A 22,352-nucleotide genomic window follows, 5' to 3' on the forward strand; every position below is an offset into this window, starting at 1 on the left:
GTACAAATAAACAGAAATATTCACTCTGGGGGGTTTACAACTAAAGGTGTTTGACCATACTACAGAGATATAGCAATTTGTCATACCTTATATAATTACTAACCCTGATCTCAAATAAAAAAAAATCTTCTCTTCATTGTATTAGGACATTGTACTTATTTTATAAGGTGAACAAATGCTGAGCATTCATAATATCTAAATCTCAAATTTTGTCTCTAAACATCCTGTTCTCTTCTCTCTTCCTTTCAGAGAGTTTTCTATTTTGGGTTGAGCGTTTAAGTGAAATCTGGCACCTGGATTTACTCTGAACATTTGTCCACATTTGAACATTTTGCTTTTTTTGCAGCCCGATATGTATGATGTTGTGATTCTGCATTTTTATTAATTCAAGAAAAATTCATATTTTGCTTACTTGACTAAATTGAATTATGTTATCATCAAAATACATGTTTGTCAGAAATATTATACAATTTTGACAATTGTTACATATTTTCTATGTGCGATGTGTAGATTTTATAAACTTTATATTGAGTATAGGATGATAGTTAGTTTTTTTGATCAGTTTGACAGTTGTGCGTGTTTTGCTTTGCTCATGTATATGCCATCTGCCTCTGAACAGTGAGGATTATCTGTGACCTCCGACATTCATCTCATTATTGCAGTCCATTATGGTGCGTGCTAGGCCAGGCCTGAATGTATTTCCATTTACGGATTACTGCTCAGATGTTGACCTGAGACAGTACTACACATCATGGGCCTGAGTCTCTAGAGAGGAAACTAAGAGGAAACCCGAAAACATGAGAAACTATTATTGAAAATTCTAATGGATTTAATGATTATAATGGCAATTTATTGATTTTAATAGACAATATAGGGCTGCCTTTGCTGGTATGTGTTGGTGGGATGTTATATGGTAGGTGAAAACCAATACAACACCATTAAATTCTACTGGAATAAGACCCAAAAACACACTACTGTATGTAAAGGAATTCTGTAATGGAAAACTGATGGTTCATAAAGTTATTAAGCACTATAATGGCACAAAAGTTTTTGCAAGATGATATTTTGTGTAGAATTATAAAAATCCCAAATGCACTAATCCTTGAACTATACTTGATGTCAAATTGTGTATTGTATATAAAAATATATATAAAATATTTTCATATTTAGGCAGCTAAAATATTTTTTTTTACCAAAAAGCATGTTTTAATAAATTACACATGCATTAAATTATAAAAAATAGACCCAGGTTTTCAACGAATGAACATGTAGCATTATTTTGATGTAAGCGACGCGACGTTTACTACTTCATCAGAAAGGCGCTCGCGAGCAGGTCACGCGCATCGTCTGGAGGGATCTGTCGACGTGAGTGAATGTAAGCAACTCTGAATAAACTTAAGGAAATATTACCACACCTGTATTACTTTCACGTATGAATAGTTACAGTCGATAAAAATTCCCTCAGGGACACATTACTCGACGGTAAAATTTTACTGTAGTAAATAAATCCAGTCAAACAGTCTCGGTCTTGCTAACAAGCTGCTAATTAACGTTACGTGACACGTGAACTCGACGAACTTCCACGCTAATATGTTAACTAACGAAAAACTCAACGGACGTTTTAAAAAGTGGACACTATTGCACTTAAGTCGACTGAAATTAGTCTTATGTGACCTTTGCTCACAAACAAAACAAAAATTAGTTACCATATTAACGGTAAGTTACAATATTGTTTTTAGATAAGTTACAGTATGTATCGTGGGAATCCGATAAAATGTAATATCGTCGAAGCACAATACACAAATATGATAGTAAATCGATAACATTATATATTGATGAAGACTGCCATGATCTGAAAGGGTCCTAGTGAATATAAATATATTGTGTGACGACACATTCTATTTATATAACTCCTTATATTGTGTTTGTGTGTATGTTTATTTAGGCCATGGCTCAGCAGTTTTTTGGAAATTTAGGGTCCATGACATTACAGTCAACACCTAAAGCCAGTCATCAGCACCATGCATCAGCAAAGGTAGGCTATATAAGATATGTAAACCAATATATGTCATTTAATGTTTCCTAATAATATTTAATTATCTGATATAGTATGAGTAACGTAGACTAACTGTGTTCCGTACACTTTCGTGCTTTTTCGATAGCTTTCGGCAACTCCTCGAAGCAACTTGCTCAAAATAAGCATGTTTGTGTGCGCATTCTCTGGGGGAAGGCCTATTGTATGAGTCAAACTTTGATTGATGTCTTTAGGACCAATAGTTTTTGAGAAAAGTGAGGAAAAGTAACTCCTCCGCCTGTGTACGAAAGATGATGAGGGAAAACGATGTTCCGTACATGCTAACAATGATGTTCCGTACAGAGCGCAAAACTTGATTTCAACTGCGAAAATGGACATTAAATATAAAATAATGTATTATTTGGCTTGATTGTGATGTTCTTTAATTTGTTAAAGCATAATGAAAGTTAAGTTAAACATAATCACTGCATACAAGATAGTGCTGACAGACGTGCTATCCGACTGGCTTTATACAGTCTTCGGACGCTACCGACTTTAAACATTAAGTGTTCCAATTTTTAAATATTTTTTTCAACAAAAGGTAATATATTTAACAGTTTGTGATAAATATCATTCATTTTATAAAGACGTAAATACAGTGTGAAGCATAAATTAAACCAAAATCCACATTTTTGCTGTCCCACTTGGGTCCGGGTATCATTCGTTCATTTGTTTTTGCTTTCACATTTAAAAACGAAAAAAACGAGAAAACAACTCCTTTTTTCGTTTTTTCGTTTTTTTAGAAAAACGAAAAACGAAATTATGACTCGATTTTTGGTTTTCCCGTTCTGGCACGGACATTAGAAAAACCACTTGATATTTCGATTGTGTCCAGTGGGTGGTGCTAAATCTGATTGACAGGATATGCGTTCATTGTTTTTCAAAATAAAAGTTTTTCAAACAATGTATTTTTTAGCCTGTAAAATTATTGTCTATATATGCATGCTATTTGTCACCTAATTATTTGGCTTCACTGATTGAAAAAATATATTAAAGTAGCCTAAATGTAAACATGTAAAAATGTAAGCATAGTTGTTATCATACCAATTTAAATTATACATTAATTCTTTGTTTTAGATTTTTTTATTTACTTAAATTCTTATGAATAATATAGTTTTTATAATGTCTCTTTGTTATTTATGGACTGATTTTAGTCAAGGTTTAGTGGTAGGCTAATACATCGTCATTATAATGCAATATAATTCAGAATGTGCTCACTCGGTTGAGAGAAGATCAAAACTTTAATAAAGTCAAGACAAAAACTATATATATATATATATTTAATTGTCATAGCTATCTGTCCTCTTATGTCAGATTCTTAAATTTGGTCAACAAATTTAATCAGAATGCAAAGACACGGTGTATGGCTATTGTGATTGAAAATAAAAGGAAGTCAGTATCAATTAAATCAATTTTTGGATTGACACAGGCTGGTTAGATATGGCATGCGGATTTACACAGCAAATTATAATTGCATAAATTATGTTAAGAGATTAATGTTTTTAATGTAAAAATTTAAATGTAGAAATATAAAAAGATTGGGAAAAAGTATACTTTTTAACTATGAAACTAACACCGTCAGTAGGTGGCGGAAAATCTATCTTATCTAAACACCTACTGAAATTGACTGTAAGTAGACTCTGAGTAGCCGACTGTGGGTAGCCTACTGGAACCATTTACTCTTCTGATTCTGTGAAAAATTCAGATATTTGCTCGGAGACACAGCGGATCTGCAGTTTATTCTGTTTTCTTGGACGGATCAAAATCAGAATGCAGCCCCCAAACGTCACTCAGCAACTCCATTGAACCTTTGTATAAAATGTCACATTTGTGATTGTGCAGATGTTCGGGAAAATAGCACTTTTGTTATAAACTCTTGTTATAAATATATAAAACTGGAACTCATTAGGTCTAAATGTTTTTTTTTTTTTTCATTTTGATTTTTTGATTTTATCTGATTAACTCTAACACTGCTTTGGTGTTACTTTCAACACCCTGCTGGTGGTACCCATATAAACACCGAGCTGGTGTTAATTTAACACCGGGGATTTGGCTGTGTGCGTATTCGCAATTTCAATTTGCCCAATTTGAAGGGAAGGGCAGCTTGTGAGCCTCCCTTCATGCAACGTCAATTTACCGGGGCCTCTCCATTTGAATAAAAGACATACAATTAATATAATTAAGGATAATAACAATAATAAGGAAAAGAAAAAGATGACTGTTTTAAAAATAAATAATTGCAATTAAAGGATTTGAAAAAGGTTTACTTTGAAGTAATAATACACTCTCTCTCATTTCAATAAAAATCAATAGGTTGATGGTCAATTTGTATGTAGGTCGATGCGTATTTGTGCGTGTTTCTGAAGAAAAACCAACAAAAATGAAATGTAGGCTATATACATCACTTTAAACAAAACAGTTGAGCCTAATGACCTACCCAGTCTCACAAAGTTTCGTGATAGTCACGTATTTTTTTATTCTTTTTTCGTAAATCTAACCATAAACCGAAGCGACAATGGTAAGAAAATAGGACAAAACAGTTGAGTAACCAATACGTGATAATCACACGAAAACAGGAATTCGTTATACGATCACAAAAAAACCCCGCAAAAATTCGTGATAATATCACGAAAAAAGAATTTAAAAAAATACGTGACTATATAACAAAAAATAAATTTTTTGGCTTCATGGGTTTTTATGAAATTATAAAAACACTGTTTAGACACTGGCATTGTCAAAGTTGATACTGGTTTCATAGGGCCAGACAAGTGTCATTATATTCATAAAATTTTTAATGGAAAACAAACTCAGAGGGAGATTAAATGTTTTTGACCAGCGGATGGTGGAGGTCATGTTCGTCTTAATCTCAGGCGGCAAGTGCATCAATTATACCATTGAACGCGACTCAATGCATTAAGACTGCAATATTACAGAGAATATGCTGCTATAGGCAAGTAGACGAGCCCAGCATATAAAAGTTTCGCGTTAAGTGTTTTGCATAATAAAACATTCAGTACAAACGGAAAGTTCAGTACAAACCTTAAAAAAGCATATTTACAGGTAAGCAGATGAAACCAGAATATAAAAACCAATGAGTTTAAATACTTGTTAGTGTTTTTCCAACCCATTTTTCTTATATAAACCCGCATTGTAAGAACGTCTCTTTATATTAGGCTAAACTTTAAATGGGCTACGTTATTTAATGTCCTGGTACATCACATTATTTTTCGTCATTTTACAGGTTATAAAGTCTATAGGTACTCGGGTTTGTTTCTGTCATTTGGCCTAATAAAATTAAAACTATTATTTTTTTACAGTTTGTCTATGATTAGATGATAAAGACTAATAAACTTCTTATCATTCCTTAAAAAGCCTACATGAAACTTTAGCCTTTAGTGTTTGCTGAGTGAAGAAAAGACTTATTCATACAGTTCTTTATAGCTTTGCGTTTCAAACACGCAGACGCGCTCATGACAGATGACACTCACTGTAGAGGCTTCGTCTTTTCAATTCTTTTCATCTGTTAAATATCATAGGCAGGTGCAACTCCTAGATGCAATTCGAGTGCTGATCTTCATGAATGAAACAGGAATATTGAAACAAAATGTGTTTATTTTTTATAAATCCCGATATGTGCGTACGCATATTTCTATGCCCATTTTGTGCGTACGCAACGTTTATACATCTGGGGCCTTATTTATAAAGCGTTTTTACGCACAGATTTGATCTTAGACCGTGCGTACGCTCAAATCCACTCAAACGCTCAGGGCTGCGTTCCCCGAAACCTTCTTAGCTCTACGTCGTTCTTAAGTTGTACCTTAAGCTGTACCTTATCGTTAATACGTGTTTCCCGAAACGTTCTTAGTTACGTATCACTTCTGTAAGTCGTTCGTTCGGAAGGTTGGTCTGAAGCACTCTTAGCTATACCTTATCCCACTTGACTCCGCTAGGGGCCATCGCTGTGATAAAAGCTTGTGTAGATTGCAGTCTATATAACTAAATATCTGTAAAAAAAAAAAGTTGAAGTACACTCCGTGTTAAATTAGGCATTTTTTTATTTAAAGATTAAAATATTCACATAATTAGACATTATTACACTGATGGTTGTTAGATTTTTTTATATTTTTTCCAAAGGAACATCAGCTTCGAACTATTACAGGCTTAAGAAACTATTTAAAAAGAGTTTGGGTGGAGGAGTTGGTGAAACTATGGCAGGGCGAATCTATTTTAGCTGCAATAAAACAAATAAAGTAAAATCGCAGACCACGGGAGCACATTCATCACGAAATCATAATTGTTGATTTTCCTAAATATTATTATTGATGTTAAGTCGACTTTGCATCGAAGTTTTTTAATGTTTTCTAACTTTGAGGCAGCTGCATGCCAAATTCTTTATAAACACTCAAAAGAAAATGCTCCACTTGATTATTGCTTGTATATAAGGTCAACAAATTTTCCACATTAAAACTAATCAAAGCTAAAACCTAAAACAATCATATACAACAATTATATATCATATAATATATATTTTATGTTATATTTAAGGTAAACAGACAGGCGCGGCTCCAGAAACGCGTCCATTAAGCGTTATCCGCATTTTAAACGCGCTGCTTGCGCAGTGTCCAAGCACATAAACGCGTGAACTAATGAACAACAATTTGTTTTTATATATTTTTAGTGTAATGCCAAGCCAGGTGACTTGCACGACCCACCTTATTCCCCTGTGCAACGCATTTATTAACCCCTAATATAAATTATCCTTTAAAGTGAAGGAATAGTGGATGCATTGGAGCAGTTTATGCATTATACTTTTGGATATGAAGTTGCGAGTTTTGCACGGGTTTGATATAAAATAAAATATTCAAGGTTTATATTTAGTTGTTTGCAATTTGAAATATTTTTACCAGATATTCCCAATAAATGTAACTTGAACTATTTCTGAAATGTTTCTTTAATAAATAACACCGCTATCTGATAAAGCAGCGAAGTACCTATTACATAAAGTGAACAATTGATTGTCGAGCAATCGATATCAACCTATTCAGCACCATCGCCATGGACAGCACCTGGTAACGTCGTACGTAAGAAAGTATACCTTAAGAAACCCGCTAAGGTACAGTTCGGGAAACACGCCTAGAAAAGGTAAACCTGTAGTTAAGGTTTAACTTAAGAGTCTTCGTAGCGCGCTAAGGGAGAACGTTATCGGGAAACGCAGCCCTGATTTCTAAAACTTGTATTTGACGTGGAAAAGTACTTACCTCCACGTCAGGTTCCGACTTGACGTACGCACGTTTCCTTGTGGCAATATTGCAGTATTGCAGGTAGGCATATTCGAAACTTTTTGTTTTGTACCTTTTGTGGTCAACATACAGAAACATTTTTTCATTTGTTTTGAAGTTGTCCTTATTAAAAAAAAAAATGGTTAGATTTGCCCTCTTTTTTTAGAATTCATATATTTTGCTTAAGACTTTGTTTGGAAAATATTTAATTAGTTTTTTTCTCTTATGATATCTTATTACATAAGAAATATTATTTGATTAATGTGTTACTTTTGTTTGCAACGTTTATTATAAATAAATGTAAATATGGTGATTATAAACCATTGTTCCGTATTTTTTATTAGAAGTTAAGCAATAGGCTACCTAAAATCTATTAATAATCTGATAAACAAGAAAGCTGCTAAATGTATTGATGTATGTCAGCATTTCCATGTTTTTATTTAATTCTTTTTCTCTTTCATCCCCTGGCTAATGTAAAAAAAGTGTTGAATATGTTTGATAAAAAATAAATAAATATTCGAAACGTTTACAGCGTCAACATCATCTGTATAAGAGCTTAGACCGGGCACAAAAAACCATAACCGAAGCTTCTGCACGTTGTGTCCGAGCCCGCGGCCCGACCGACACATTACCGAAAATGTTTTAATAGTGCGCCGTGACGTTCTCAACTACAATTCAGAGTTGTTTGAATTACAGAAATCTGTTTAGAATTATCTTAATGAACTAATGCAACAAGGACGAAGCGTGTAAACTACGCTGTTTGTTTATTCAGAATAGAAACATAAAAACATGCAACAATGATGCACACAGAAAATGAACAAGAATGAACTGTGGAGAAAGCCGCTGCTCCAAAATAATTTAACCAGGTTTTAGAATATATTTTAAAACAAAGTATGTTGGCCTATTTTGATATTTTAAAATGTAGGCCTATTCTAATGCAAAAAGATGGTGCCCAAGCTATATGTTCAGGAAACGATTTTGTAGTTCGTCATCTTTTCAAAAAATATTTAAAAATATAGCAAAATTGTTTCGCGGTGTTTAACGCACACGTAAATGTTACAGAACATGCGCTTTATTGAATAAAAGTAAAACCGATCGTATTTAATGATTAAAACGTAGTGAAAGGAACTAAATTGTGAAGCCTCGATGTATCAATAAGGGACATGCGACATTTAAGAGTGATGGGTATTTCAAAAATTAATATAAATTATTCCCATGCATCGATTTTAATGTTTAACATCTGTAAATCCAAATGAATCAATATGGAATATATTCCGACAGTTTAAGATACGATCTTTGAATTTTAAAGTCGAAAATATCTTATTTTAACACCGCCGCGCAGGAGGCATGGCAAACTGAAACAAAACTTTAAAGACAGAAATATTACGTTTAGCCTACGTGTAAAACTATATTTAAATGAAACCCGTGAATTGAAAGATCCACTAATAATCGCCTTAACTTGAGTGATGTCAATAAAGTTTCCATGTTAGAATTTAGAAATATTAAAAACTTAAGCAAACGACAACAAATATGTTTTCTTACCACTCGCCATTGTAGCAGTCAGAGAATTTGGCCTTTGAAAATTTAATATTTATATGCTAATGAATTAAATTAGGGGCGTTTAGAAGGCGGAGTTCTAAGAGCATTCAGCTGCGCACAATTTTAAGATAATTTGTGATTTATAAACCGCACATCTGGAAAAGAGGCGTACGCACGGTTTTTTGTGCGTAAGCTCCTTTTCTCTGAATCACACTTACGATCATTTCAGAAATGGTCTTAGATGAAATGTAGGACAGTTCCTACGTGGCACTTTTATAAATGAGGCCCCAGATATTTATATTTACTTCTCAAAGAAAGCACGTGTGCTGATCCATTAACTCAATTGCGATCGGCTACTTTAAACCGCTTCAATTAGGCTTTTAGTAAAAAAAAAAGACATTTAGAAAAGGCTTAATAATTTTTCATATTGTCATGTCTCATTGCTTTAAAGAGAATGATCATTTCTATAAATTTGTTCACTAAATTATGTGCTCTCGAAGCACTATCGCCATACTCTCCGTTACATAGGAATAGGCATACATGTCATCATCAAAATGAAAAAAAAAAAAAAACATTTAGACCTAATGATTTCAAGTTTTTTATATTTATAACAAGAGCCTATGATATGAAAATTATAACACCAGCAAAAGTGCACATTTTATAAAACAGTTCAAAAAAGTTACTGAGTAACGTTTAAAGGCTACATTCTGATTTTGCTCCGTCCAAGAAAACAGAATAAACTGCAGATCCGCTGCGTCTCCGAGCAAATATCTGATTTTTTGACAGAATCAGAAGAGTAAATGGTTCCAGTAGGCTACCCACAGTCGGCTACTCAGAGTCTACTTACAGTCAATTTCAGTAGGTGTTAAGATAAAAGAGATTTTCCGCCACCTACTGACGGTTTTAGTTTCATAGTTAAAAAGTATACTTTTTTCCCAATCTTTTTATATTTCTACATTTAAATTTTTACATTAAAAACATTAATCTGTGTCAATCCAAAAATTTATTTGATTGATACTGACTTCCTTTTGTTTTCGGTCGCAGTGGCCATGCACCGTGTCTTTGCATTCTGGTTGGATTTGTTGACCAAATTTGGGAATCTGACATGGGAGGACAGATAGCTATGACAATTAAATATATATATATAGTTTTTGTCTTGACTTTGTTAGAGTTTTGATGATCTCTTAACCGAGTGAGCACATTCTGAATTATATTGCATTATAATGACGATGTATTAGCCTACCACCAAACTTTGACTAAAGGCATGTTGCATATTACTTGTTCTAGTAACCATATTTAAATACTAACATTTTTGTGTAATTTGTGCTACTCCATCATGATGTTTGTAGTGTAAGTATGGCCCAAGCATAAACTTAAGCCCCCAGCCTCCATAGTCCTGCCCCCTTAATCCTGTATGTGCATACAGTCCATAAATAACAAAGAGACATTACAAAAATATTATTCATAAGAATTTAAGCAAACAAAAAAATCCAAAACAAAGAATAAATGCATCATCCAAATGTGCATGATAACAACTAAGCATGAACATGTTTACATTTAGGCTATTTTAATATATTTTTTCAATCTGTGAAGCCAAATAATTGGGTGACAAATAGCATGCATATATAGACAATAATTTTACAGGCTAAAAAATACATTGTTTGAAAAACCTCCATTCTGAAAAACAATGAACGCACATCCCGCCAACCAGATCCAGCACCACCCACTGGACACAACCGAAACACCAAGCGGCCCCTCCGATGTCCGTGCAGGAACAGACAAACCAAAAATCGAGTCATAATTTTGTTTTTTCGTTTTTCTAAAAAAACGAAAAAACAAAAAAAGGAGTTGTTTTCTCGTTTTTTCGTTTTTAAATGTGAAAGCAAAAACAAATGAACGAATGATACCCGGACCCACTTGTCTCCCCCCGAAGCTGCAGTTTGTTAGCGTAAGCCTGCCCACCGGCCGTTTTCAAACACAAGCGGCGCACCCTGCAGACTTTCTAAATAATCACTGAAACAGTTTGCATGAGGTTCTCTTTCCTGATCGTGGATGAAAGGTGGGGAAATGAGGATGACACAGATATACATTTTGTGTCTGATCTCAAATTATTTATTGAGTTATTGGCAGTTAAAGGTCGTCTGTACGAAACATCGTTGTGTACGGAACACAGTTAGTCTACGTTACTGAACTTCCTGTCAATGCAGGTGTCAGATGATGGAAATAACTCGATAGGTGAGACGATGCCATATGGTACACTGGATGAGGGCATCGAGCAGCAAAGGCGAGCCAGTCAAACCAACTTAGTTATAATGTATCAGATCATGTGATTATTTGTTTATTGATGATGATTGTAATCATCTTCCATCTATTGCACAGTGAGGACTCTGGTATCTCCGTTTCAAAATCCTCAACTGGAAGTTCACCGGTCAACAGTACTGTGGAAGATGTTGCGGTGCAGTCTCCAACAAATTCAAGAATTGATGATATTGGAAAAAGAGCACAGGACCTTATCGAGAGGATCAATGAGAGACGGGCCATGGATCAACATGTGATAAACAGCTTTGAGGAGAAACTCCTAAAAAAGGTATTTAGCTGTATGCAAAAAAAAAAACTAAAAGTGGGAAGCAAATGCAAGGGTATCTAATTGTTCGTCTTTGTTTCAAACAAATATACTCAGATTGATTATACATTAGTTGAGGGTTGTATGCTGTATACCGGGTCCTGTGTGTTTATGCAGGTGGGTGAGATATGTCAGCAGGTTAAGGAGCAGATGTTTGACTATTATGAGCAGCACAGTCAGGGGTTGCAGGCCAGCATCACTGAACTCTCTGAGGTTCTGGAAAGAAGCAGTCAGCTCAGCATGGAGTTACAGGAAGCCAGTCAAACCCTTGAAGCCATTAATAAAGGCCTACAGCACAGCACAGAGCAGTAAAGGTTTAACATAAACCAACGGTGCTCTTTGTAAAGCTTAACAGCAATAACATAATATGAGAAAACTGTTAGAATTCATTCTATACATTTAATTTAATATGATTTTATTTATATAATTAATAGAGGTAGTGAGTTTTGTTTATGAGATTTGTTCGATATATCGGTTTAAAGTTGAATTGCTATGTTGTTCAGATAGATGTGCAGTACTTTGGAGGGACATGCTAAAGTTTATTAGCATAATGTGTTAATATTTTTCTGTATGAAATGTGTTTGTTTGAAATACACATTTTAAGCTTCACATTATGTATTAAGGTTTTTGACTATTATTGTTTTTGGATCTGCAGTTTGGGTTGGCTAACAGCATTCTGTTAGTCTCAGTTACTCATGTTTGAGCTTTGTAGGATGATTTTTTCCCACCCAAGCACAAGTTATTGAAAACTCATTTAATGAGCTGTTCTTTAAATATAGATGACAGTATTCATTTCTTAACAAAAAACAGAGAACATTCAGGGGTGGTTTCCTGGACAATATTTAGATTAGTTCAGGACTAGGCCTTAGTTAAATTAGGTCATTTTAGTAATTTTTACAAACAAACCTTACAAAAAAACATTACTTGTGTGCATCTTAAGACAAAACAATGGCACTGATATGTTAACTATTTCCCCGCCATTAACGAGTTATCTCGTCAATTAAAGGTAGGGTTTCACATTTTGAAAAATGCTAACGTAGCAATGAAATAACGATCCCGCCCTCAAGTCAAATCGCCATCCAAATTCACGCCTCTTTCAAAACACATGAACACGCACAGATCAGACGGTCACATCTCATGTCTCATTCAGCAGTAAGAAAAATTTGCAGTACTACGTGAATAACATTTCCAAAAGTAACCAACATAAACAACTGGTTTACATCAGAATTAGTTTAAGCACACTTTCGGTTTTGTAGACGTAGTAAATATCGTTACGCTAATCCGTAAACGAACACAATTTTCATAAGCAACAAAACGTTTCATCAAAGTAGAATATCGAATCCATCTAAATACAAACATATCGCGTACCTACCTTACCAAAATAAACAGTGCAACGACCCTTTCAGACCCTTTGCATCCTGCAGCTGTTTGCATCTCGTGGTAAAGCAGTAAAGTTACCGATGTTAATTTGGGTTTTTGCTCTGTGCTGATCCAGGCAGTTTTTGCTGTTGTTGTTATAAAACATGACTTTCATTTTGTGCCTCCTGTGTAGGTTGTCAATTCAGCAGAAAAGTTTGCTATTCTCGCTGTTTACATACAGGAGGTGAGCGCACGTGAACGCGCCGATGACGTATGGTGTCTGCGTGGACTCGCTGCGCGGAGGGCATTCAAATTACGCTTACGTACGAGGGACAAAAAAGGAAATGTCCGTTCGGACCGAAATCTATGATTGGTTGAACATTTTTTGGTCCTAGCCTTTCACAGTTGACATAAATTTCTACAAATACATTTAAACAACTTAACACAGTGATTGCTATCAGGATGTGAGGAGACTTTTAACCAGCATAACTAAAAATGTTTCAGGATCAAATCTGTTACCCTACCTTTAAAGGAACAGTATGTACAGGGAACTACACTAACCTTTTCCACTGGTGGCACTTGCGCTACCAACTTTTTCAGTTACTGGCGCAAAATATGATTTGGTTGCACATATTTTTTTCAAGTTATATTAAGGCGCTCTGGTTAATAATGAACAATAATGAAACTGTATTGCATACAGATATGCTTTTTATTTTACTTGCCATCTTTTAAACCACATGCCGCCTTGTTTTCTTAAACGTTGCAGTCAGTGTTTCCCACAGATCTGAAATTTACTTGGTGGTGGTAACCGGTAAAAAGGGCAATCATTACCCACTGACAAATAATGGTCTACTATACATGTGACGAAGAACTAATAATGTGTGACACAACCCAATACTTTGATTTATTGAAAATTAATATTAATTTCACATTATATTTCATTAATCTAAACACTCCAAACTTTCCCTGGTGAAAAACAAATATACTTTATTGTATTTCAAGTATATTTAACTTTGCAATAGTACATTACAAATATACTTACAAAGGAATGTACTTTCTTTTAACATATTTAAAGTATGCTTACAACATATTTGCGCGTATTTTTTACAATTAAACTTTTAACATACTTCAAAATAATTATACTTTAGTATATTTTCTAAAAGTATACTTTAGAAAAATATACTTAAAGTTTAAGTTTTGTGCAATTTTTAAAGTATACTAAATTTAAACTTATTTTAAAATGTATTTTAGGTATACTTTATCGGTATGCTTAAAGTTATCATTATAATAATGCACTGACAGTATATTTCTAAAATACATTATTTAGTATTCTTTAGAAACAGTATATTTTAAGTACATTTTGAAAGTATATGGGGTGTACAAATGTATATTATTTTATGGAGAAATAACGTGGGCTTAAAATTACGAGAGAGCAGTATGTTCAGTTACATTTTATATTGTATACATTTGTAATATACTATTAACATAATAAGGTACACTTTAACTTCACTATAGTCAAGCATTGGATAAACCAATTAACTGTGTTTTACCACAAAATAACCATGGTTTTGCTAATAATAATCATACACCAAAAAAAACATGGTTACTAAACTTTTACCATAAAAAACCATTCATTTTCGTAAGGGGAATACGAGTGTTTGTTTTTTTGTAGTTTTTGAGTCAATTGCATACCGCTTTTAGCTGTACACATTAATTAACTTAAACAGTTTTCGTAAATGCATTTCAGAGAAAAGTGAATTCTAAGATTTGAATAATGCATCTGACGTGTGGGATGACGTCACGACGCACGTATTTTGATTTTTACCAGTCGTTCAAGGCGGACGGATTCAGTCCCAAGGTACGTTAAAATATCTTAAAATTAATTATATTTGATTATCGTTTGACCATTCTGAAGTTTATCAGTAGACTATCATATTTCGAATGCGAAATGTTGTCAGTAACGCGGTGTCTAACTCGCTGTGTAGCTTAGCTTAGCTTATAGCTAATGTTAAAGGTTTGAAAGATAGCACTGTTAGCCTGTTATATCGAATTAGTACACCCGATTGTTTTGTTAAATATATGTATTGGTGTGTATGTATATGTTAATGAAAAAAGGTAGCGTCAGAAAATCTGTTTTTTAAATGTAGCGTGGAAGTTAACCATTTATTGACTGTTTAGAGGTAAGGCTTTTACCTAACTGTATTTAGTATTCATGATGCTGCATTCTTTCCTCAGAAGCTAAAGTTTTTCAAAGACATTTGTAGGGAGGACTTTGCAGCTAATGGTAAGTCATTTTAAACTCTTAAGATATAATAATTCATTCGTAGTAGTAAGTCAGGCTTCAGTTTAGAATTAGATAACGTTATATACATATTGAGGCGGTTTCCCGGACAGGGACCAGACCAGTCCCAGACCAAAACAAATGCAAGAGCTGTCCAAACTGAAAACAACCTGCACTGACATATCTTAAAATACACCAGTGTCCTTTGTTTTGCCTCAAAATGCACACAGGTAATGTTTTTATTAAGGCATGTTTTTTGAAACTACTTATATTTCTTAATTAAACTAAGGCCTAGTCCTGCTTTAAGATAATCCCTTTCCAGGAAACCACCCAATTGTCTGCTTGTTGCATTTTCTTTCTGACAAGTTTTACATTTAAATTTAATACAATAAAATCTTTCTTTAGGAGCTGAAGTATTTTATGTAAGGAGGATTTTGCAGCCCATATAGGCAAGTCATTATAATGAAAACTCTTAGGGGTGGTTTCCCGGACAGGGATTAGCTTTATCCAGGACTAGACCTTAGTTTAATTAGGATAGTTTTAACAAACATGCCTTACTAAAAACATTACTTATGTGCATAACGATGTAAAACAATGGGCACTGATGTATTTTAAGATATGTCAGAGCAAGTTGTTTTCAGTTTGGACAGCTCTTACATTTATTTTAGTCTAGGACTAGTCTAATTCCTGTCTGGGAAACCGCCCCTTAATATATATGATGACATTTAAGTCAAGCTCTAGTTTAGGTAAAAATATATCTGCTATACAATCTCTGCCAGTAAACTATAGATTTAATACAATAAGTCTTAAATAAATGTAATGTTTTATTATTAAACACTTTTTAATTGAGCTTATTGTCTCTCTTTTTCAGATTTCCTAAGGCTGAACCAAAACCTGCCAGACTAAAGTTGATTTGGGAGAGAAAGACGTTGTAAACTCAATCATCTTGACATTCTTCAATGAGTAATTGTTCAATTTTTAGGCAAATACTGTACACTTTGAATGCTGTGAATAAAACTATATTTTAAATATATTTAAAATGAATTGTTTTTGACTGTTTTAATCAGCTTTTATTTATTTGGAAAAAAATATTTTGGTTATGTTACCAGCTAAAGTAATCTATTCCCAAAATAGCACTCTTTAAGTTAACTAATTATTAACGCACTTGAAGTATACTCATTACTAATCTAGCTGCAGGTATGTAAAAGTATACAGAATGTAATGTACTTGGCATATTCATTTTTCACCAGGGCAGTTTTTAGAATTTTGGATTGGCCAAAAATATATAGAACGTACGCAAACAGTCTATTTAAGGTATACTGATTGTATGTTTGCAAGACACTCATAATACATTTGTAATGTACTCCTAACATAAATAAAACACACTCTAAATCCACTTATCAAGCATGAATTTAGCACAAAAACAGTCATGTACTTAAATTGTACTAAATACACTTAAAGTTGTTCCACTTTAGCACACAAAAGTACACTTAATACACTTAAAGTTGTACTTTGTTACAATTAATATACAACTAAAATATATTAAGTACAAAATTAGTTGTTCCAAAATAGCACTCTTTAAATAAACTAATCAATAGCACACTTTAAGTATACTGGTCATTAGTGTGACTGCAAGTATACTTAAGTATATCAAAATTAAATATATTTAGCATACTATTTTTTCACCAGGGTTCTTTGCCATTAACAAAGCTGACACTGTTTGTCAAAGCACCACGAAAACACTTACTGTTTTTGCACTGATATATGAAGCAATTAGACCCCTTTTATCAAACTCAATATAATACAATACTATATATAGTATATTAATAGACAGTGCAGGTCTATAGATTATAAATGTGACTGATGTTATGACTGATGTTATAATGGTAATAATTTCTATTAGATAGGCACTTTACTGCTTCTGCTCTATCTTTCTATTTCTCTCTTGCCGATTTAAAAAGCTTAATCCACTTATTATTTCAATAATATTATTCCACTTATTTTATTTTCAAATCTATTTGCTGTCCCGGTGACAAACTTTACATTGCTTTGCTCGTTTAGTGCAATGGGCTTGACATTAGCACTGCTTTTTTGCTACAATCTGTGCAAACTTAATATGGATATGGTTTTAGAAAAGATATGGTTTATTAATAATAAGATTATTAAAAAAATGTGAGAAAGAAAACGCAGCGCGTGGTCGTAACAAGAACCATCGCCATAGAAACCGAAGGCACGCTAAACTGCACTCGAGCTTTAGCGCGGTAGCGCTCATGGCCGTTTTCCGATCGACTCGGGTTATAAACTCAATAATAATCAGACTTGGGACCCAAAGTAATTAAACTAGGACCTAACCGGACCCGACAGACCATTTAAAATATAAACCCGGAACCATACGGGTCCCGAGTCCTCAAGAAAGACCTCTGCTCAAGTTCAGAAACATGGAAGACACTGAGCTTGCTTCGCGTCGCACCCAATTCATTGAGAAACAGCTGAGCACGCAAACGCACACTCATAGGGAGAGACACGACGTGCTTTCACGCAAAATGAAGCCAACGTGTTGATGGCTCAGAGCACGTTATAAAACGTATTCTTAAAATCCACATTTCTGTTTTAATAAATGCTCATAGTAAATCATAGCATATTGTCTAAAACATTAGGTAGCACATTTGCGACCCATTAAAAATTAGGGTCGCAACGGCAGTTCAAAAGGTCGCATATGCGACCATTTTGGTCGCAGTGTAGCTCCCTGATGTAGGAAATGTATATCAATTAATCATAAAATGGCCCTGATATGTCACTAGACATTAATAAATCATTTTCATTTCAAATACTTATATCACTGACAACAGTGGTCTGGTCAGGATATTGTCATTTAAAAAGTGGAGTTGCAGCCCTCAACTGATGTTTATGTTGCCATTTTGTGTATTGGCCACCAGTTGTGTGATTGCAGTACCAGTTTTAGCCATAAGTTTTGTTATTGCAATACCAGTTTTGGCCACAATCCTACATACTGTTCCTTTAAGAGAAAACATTTCACTGCCAATGACGCTTTCATGACAAGTTTTTACGATAATTTGTAATTCTGCTATTATTCACTAGATGGCAGTCTTACCCAATTTATAAAAAACTGAAGCATGAAAAATGAATTAATTTTAAACTCCGCATATGTGTTGATCTTTGTTCAGAATCTGATCTCTAATGCTGCGTTTACACCAACCGCGTTTCAGGTGTCAAAATCGCATCTACCGCGCCTATTTTACCGCTTGAACAGTTTGAATGCATTTTCACGTGTAGAGCGAAGTAGACGTGCAGAAAAAGCAAGCATTTGACACGCGTCAGAGTCTAACTCCACTTCTTGTGGAAGGGGCAAGTGCTATGCGGTTGTCTGTTTGCAAGATGACTGATGTTGATTGTGCATTTATCGAGAGAGTTGCCAGTTTGTATTTGGTAACCTTACTATAGGGGGAAAATAAACGGCGCAGGTCGATAAATGTCACGTGACTCTAAAATGAAATGTGTATTACAACTTACCAGGTTGCCCAATGTCCTCACTGACACTCTACCAAGCGAGGGAGGTCATTTTTATTCCTGTCTCTATAGAAATAAGAACTTGTGTCGTATAGCTCCCGGTGACTGCTGCGGACAATATCAAGCATTCCTTCATGTTGAATGAGTGACTCCGGGCAAGGCTGTCGCCACAGCAGCAGCAGGCTCCTGATTGGTTAACGCGGCGCGAAAATTCTGCCAAAGTTCAAATTTTTCAACTCAGGCGTCAGTCGGCAATTCGCGTCAAACACAAAATGCACAAAAAGCACCATTCGCGCAAACTAGACACGCAAATAGGGTGGAAACGCGTATGCCGCGCCGCGCCAAACGCCATATCCGCACAGCGAGACCTCCAAATGCGCATCAAAGCGTCTTTACATTGACTTAACATTGAAATCACTCGCGCTTCACGCCTCTACCGCGGTTGGTGTAAACTCAGCATAAGAAAATTCCTTTACATAAATGCAAATATTTCAGCTTTTTGCTCAAAATTTTGTATTTTTGAATAAACCTACCCATATTTAAGAGGTTATAAAAAGAGAACCAATGAAGATAGGATAAACTATTTTCCCCATTTTGTTTGTTTGAAAGCAGAGGTTCTGCTTTTCCATTTGATATATTTGTATGTTTATACATTTATAGAAGAAATTCATTTTGTGAAACTTAAAAAAAAGTCTGTCGGGGAATGAGTGAAGATATGTCAGTGCAAGATGTTTATACGTTAAGGCAGCTCAAACATACATTTTAGTCTGGGACTAGGATAAGCCTGCCCCTCAGTGTTCAATAACATGCAATGTTGTGTTAAAAACTTTCAGACACTTACTTAACAGCAGCTTTAAAAGCAATAACAAAAGACATTTTACCTCAAGGTGATATGGCCTACAATTATAAGCACAAACTGTCAACAAGTGTCAGGATTTATGAAATGATGTATTGAGTTTTAAAATCTAGAATAAGGGAAATCAAATCAAGTTGTTGGTTTGCTTTGGTTTTAGGCAAGAAAAGGAAAAATGTATGTTACCACCACAACAATATTAGGGTTCATGTGGGTGATTGATTAACATGGTGTTGTCAAGGCCTTATAGTTGCTAAGGTGTTTCATTTGCTAGTGTTTGACATGGTTGCTAGGTGGAGGCTTACTTGCCCAAGTATATATATTATTGGATGGCTTAGTTGGTTTAATTACATATCTGGAAGAAAACAACATGCTAAATCAATAGGCACCTGTATGGCTGTGTAGACAGACATGCTCTGCATGATGTGGTTCAGCGTTCTACCGACTGTTTGGCACTAGTGTCCTGACTGGCCATTTACTCTAGATGCAAACACAGAATCATAACCAAAGCACTGGCATATAATTGCTGTAATTGGGCCCCCAGTGCTTCTATTTATGACAAAGAACAACCCAGTAACTTAGTTTTGATAAAACCGTTCTCTGCAAGCATATGAAAAAATAGATCATTGAAATTTGGCTCCCCTTTTAATGTCAGAAGGGGATAATCTTATAAAAAAGTTCAAAGTTCTGTCATCTATAAGAGTTTGATAGCAGGATTATATCAAATTTTTAGTCGTATGCTTAGATTTGTACAAATTAATTGATCAGTGGAAAGGAAGTAATGTTGTAGTGGCTGTTTGAGTAAATTTAGTAAGCCTACAGCCCCACTGTGTGGTCAAAGATTGTAACTGAAAAACAATTCTGTTTACTTTTTTAACACATGTGGTTTTAACTGCATTGATCTGCATTAACTAGGGTGGCTAGGATGTTTCTTGTGATTCAAGAGTACATGCTCAGGTTTCTATGCTGGCCACTCTCTTCACCTCAAAGACCATATGCCACCAAACTTGTGCCACCAGAGCCGTAACTTTGGGGCGAAAGAGCATTTTATGTTACAAGTGGTTTAAATTAATCTAAAACGTTGAAGGACCTCTTTTTTATGCAGAAACAGGTATTGACATGCTTTTTGTATGCGTAAAAGTTTCTGAATTCGTTACCTGACTCTCTAAAACCTTGGACTTTTTTAAATTCGTCTCACTACCGCTCCAAAATTAAGTGGTTGGAACCAAAATTACCAGAATACTTACAGAATATTAGTATATTCTATATTATAATTTTATAGTCTAAAAATATAAAAAGAACATTTACAGAATGTATATCACAAAATATCTTCAGTGAAAAATGACATTTATATTCATGCAGAAATAAAGCAATTTAAAATCATTATGATGTAGTACACACCTTCATTGGCCATCAGTATGAATAGGATGAGTTTCTCATTTTATTGTTTGCTGTGTTATCTAAATAATTTGATGTATTAGTAACACTATAAAAGCATGCTTTTTGCTGTGAACTGCTAAAGGATTTTTATTGTTACAGGTGATTTGTAAATGCCAGATATTGAGTCACAATGTTTGGTTGCATTCATTCAGGCTTTATGTATAAAAGTGCTTTGGTGACCTGATGTAAAACTTGTATACAAAGGGAAGAGCCTTCATGAATGAGTATAATACTAAATGTAAAAGTAAATGTCTAATCTTATCAGTTTAGCAATCACGTTTTCATTCGTTTAATAGCTGGGAAAACATTCATCAAGGAAAACAAGGCCAAGTTTTATGACTAAAAACTTTTTAAACTTTTTTCTTATTTTATTCATTGAGTAAAAAAAAACAATGCAGTCAACACGCTTTATAGACATGTGGACACAAGATGTACATAAAAAAGGCATTGAGTCCCTGACAAACAAATCAAATTTTTATTGGGTCTGTTTTTGGATTCCCAGTGATACTGTCCATTGTAACTAGGGATGCTCCGATCGGTATCGGCCGATAATGGCATTAAATGACTCGATCGGTGCTCGCTAAATCTGCCGATCTCATAAACCGATCTTTCTGTTTACTTTTGTCATCAAAAGGATCCTGAATGCGGCGGCAATTAAAATACATTTTTTACGTAGCGCGAGCATTTTTACAACCTGTTGCTCATGTGCAGCGTGCAGATTTGTATATCTCTCTTTGCCTTTACAGAGATATGCGTATGAGGACGCGCTCCGGTAAACAGCGCGAGGCGTCTTCACATCCCCATCAAACAGCGTATACAACACATATCTATCACGGACAATTGCATCCTCATGCCAAAAGTTTCTTATTTGCATGCGTCTTAAAGTTTTGAGCGTTTAAACTTTTATTTTCCTCACAGCTGCTTGTCTGCGTTCAGCCGCCACCCACACACACAGCATCCTGTCATCAGTGCACGTGAACAGAGTGATCTCTCTCTTACGTCTTAAAGCTGCAGTAACCTAATTCATCTCTCATAAAATCACTCTCTGCTCTTGACTAAAGAATTTTTATACTTCATACGAATGCGTGTATATTTAATTAATACAGTAAAGTCTGTGAAGTGTTTTATTTTCAGTACTTTTAGGAGACATAAGTATTTTTTAAAGCCATATTAAATTTCTCTATGCAGAATAAATATTTGTTGTGCTTATTTATTTGAGTCTCTATTAAAACAATAATATACCTAATTACTGCAAGTAATATAACAAAGGCAACATCCGTGGTATTATTTTATTTAGAAAGATTGTAACAGTTACAGTCATCAAAGAGCTTGCATATCAGCTTTAAAAAAATCGGTATCGGAATCGGTATCGGCCG

The 22,352-nt window shown here is 34.5% G+C and overlaps 1 protein-coding gene and 1 long non-coding RNA gene across 6 annotated transcripts; both read left to right on the top strand.

Annotated features, from left to right (window-relative positions):
• Positions 1–1,305: 1,305 nt before the first annotated feature.
• LOC141348996 (synaptonemal complex central element protein 2-like) lies at positions 1,306–12,129 on the top strand. Of its 4 annotated transcripts, none has more exons than XM_073857662.1 (5): positions 1,306–1,365; positions 1,946–2,035; positions 11,100–11,176; positions 11,272–11,479; positions 11,633–12,129. In XM_073857662.1, exons 2-5 carry the CDS (start codon positions 1,949–1,951, stop codon positions 11,825–11,827), a joined length of 567 nt encoding a protein of 188 aa, XP_073713763.1. In that variant the 5' UTR covers positions 1,306–1,365; positions 1,946–1,948; the 3' UTR covers positions 11,828–12,129. The 4 variants fall into 4 exon arrangements, with proteins under 4 accessions (XP_073713763.1, XP_073713762.1, XP_073713761.1 ...); XM_073857661.1 differs by having other exon boundaries at positions 1,310–1,375; XM_073857660.1 differs by having other exon boundaries at positions 1,347–1,716.
• A 1,926-nt stretch (positions 12,130–14,055) lies between these two features.
• On the top strand, positions 14,056–16,195 carry LOC129437342 (uncharacterized). Of its 2 annotated transcripts, XR_012359374.1 has the most exons (4): positions 14,056–14,732; positions 15,110–15,158; positions 15,561–15,604; positions 16,027–16,195. It is a non-coding gene; the product is annotated as an uncharacterized lncRNA (long non-coding RNA). The 2 variants fall into 2 exon arrangements; XR_012359373.1 differs by lacking the exon at positions 15,561–15,604 and having other exon boundaries at positions 14,060–14,732.
• The last annotated feature ends 6,157 nt before the right edge of the window (positions 16,196–22,352 follow it).

Source organism: Misgurnus anguillicaudatus, chromosome 19 (assembly GCF_027580225.2).
Source record: "Misgurnus anguillicaudatus chromosome 19, ASM2758022v2, whole genome shotgun sequence".
NCBI classification, from domain to species: domain Eukaryota; kingdom Metazoa; phylum Chordata; class Actinopteri; order Cypriniformes; family Cobitidae; genus Misgurnus; species Misgurnus anguillicaudatus.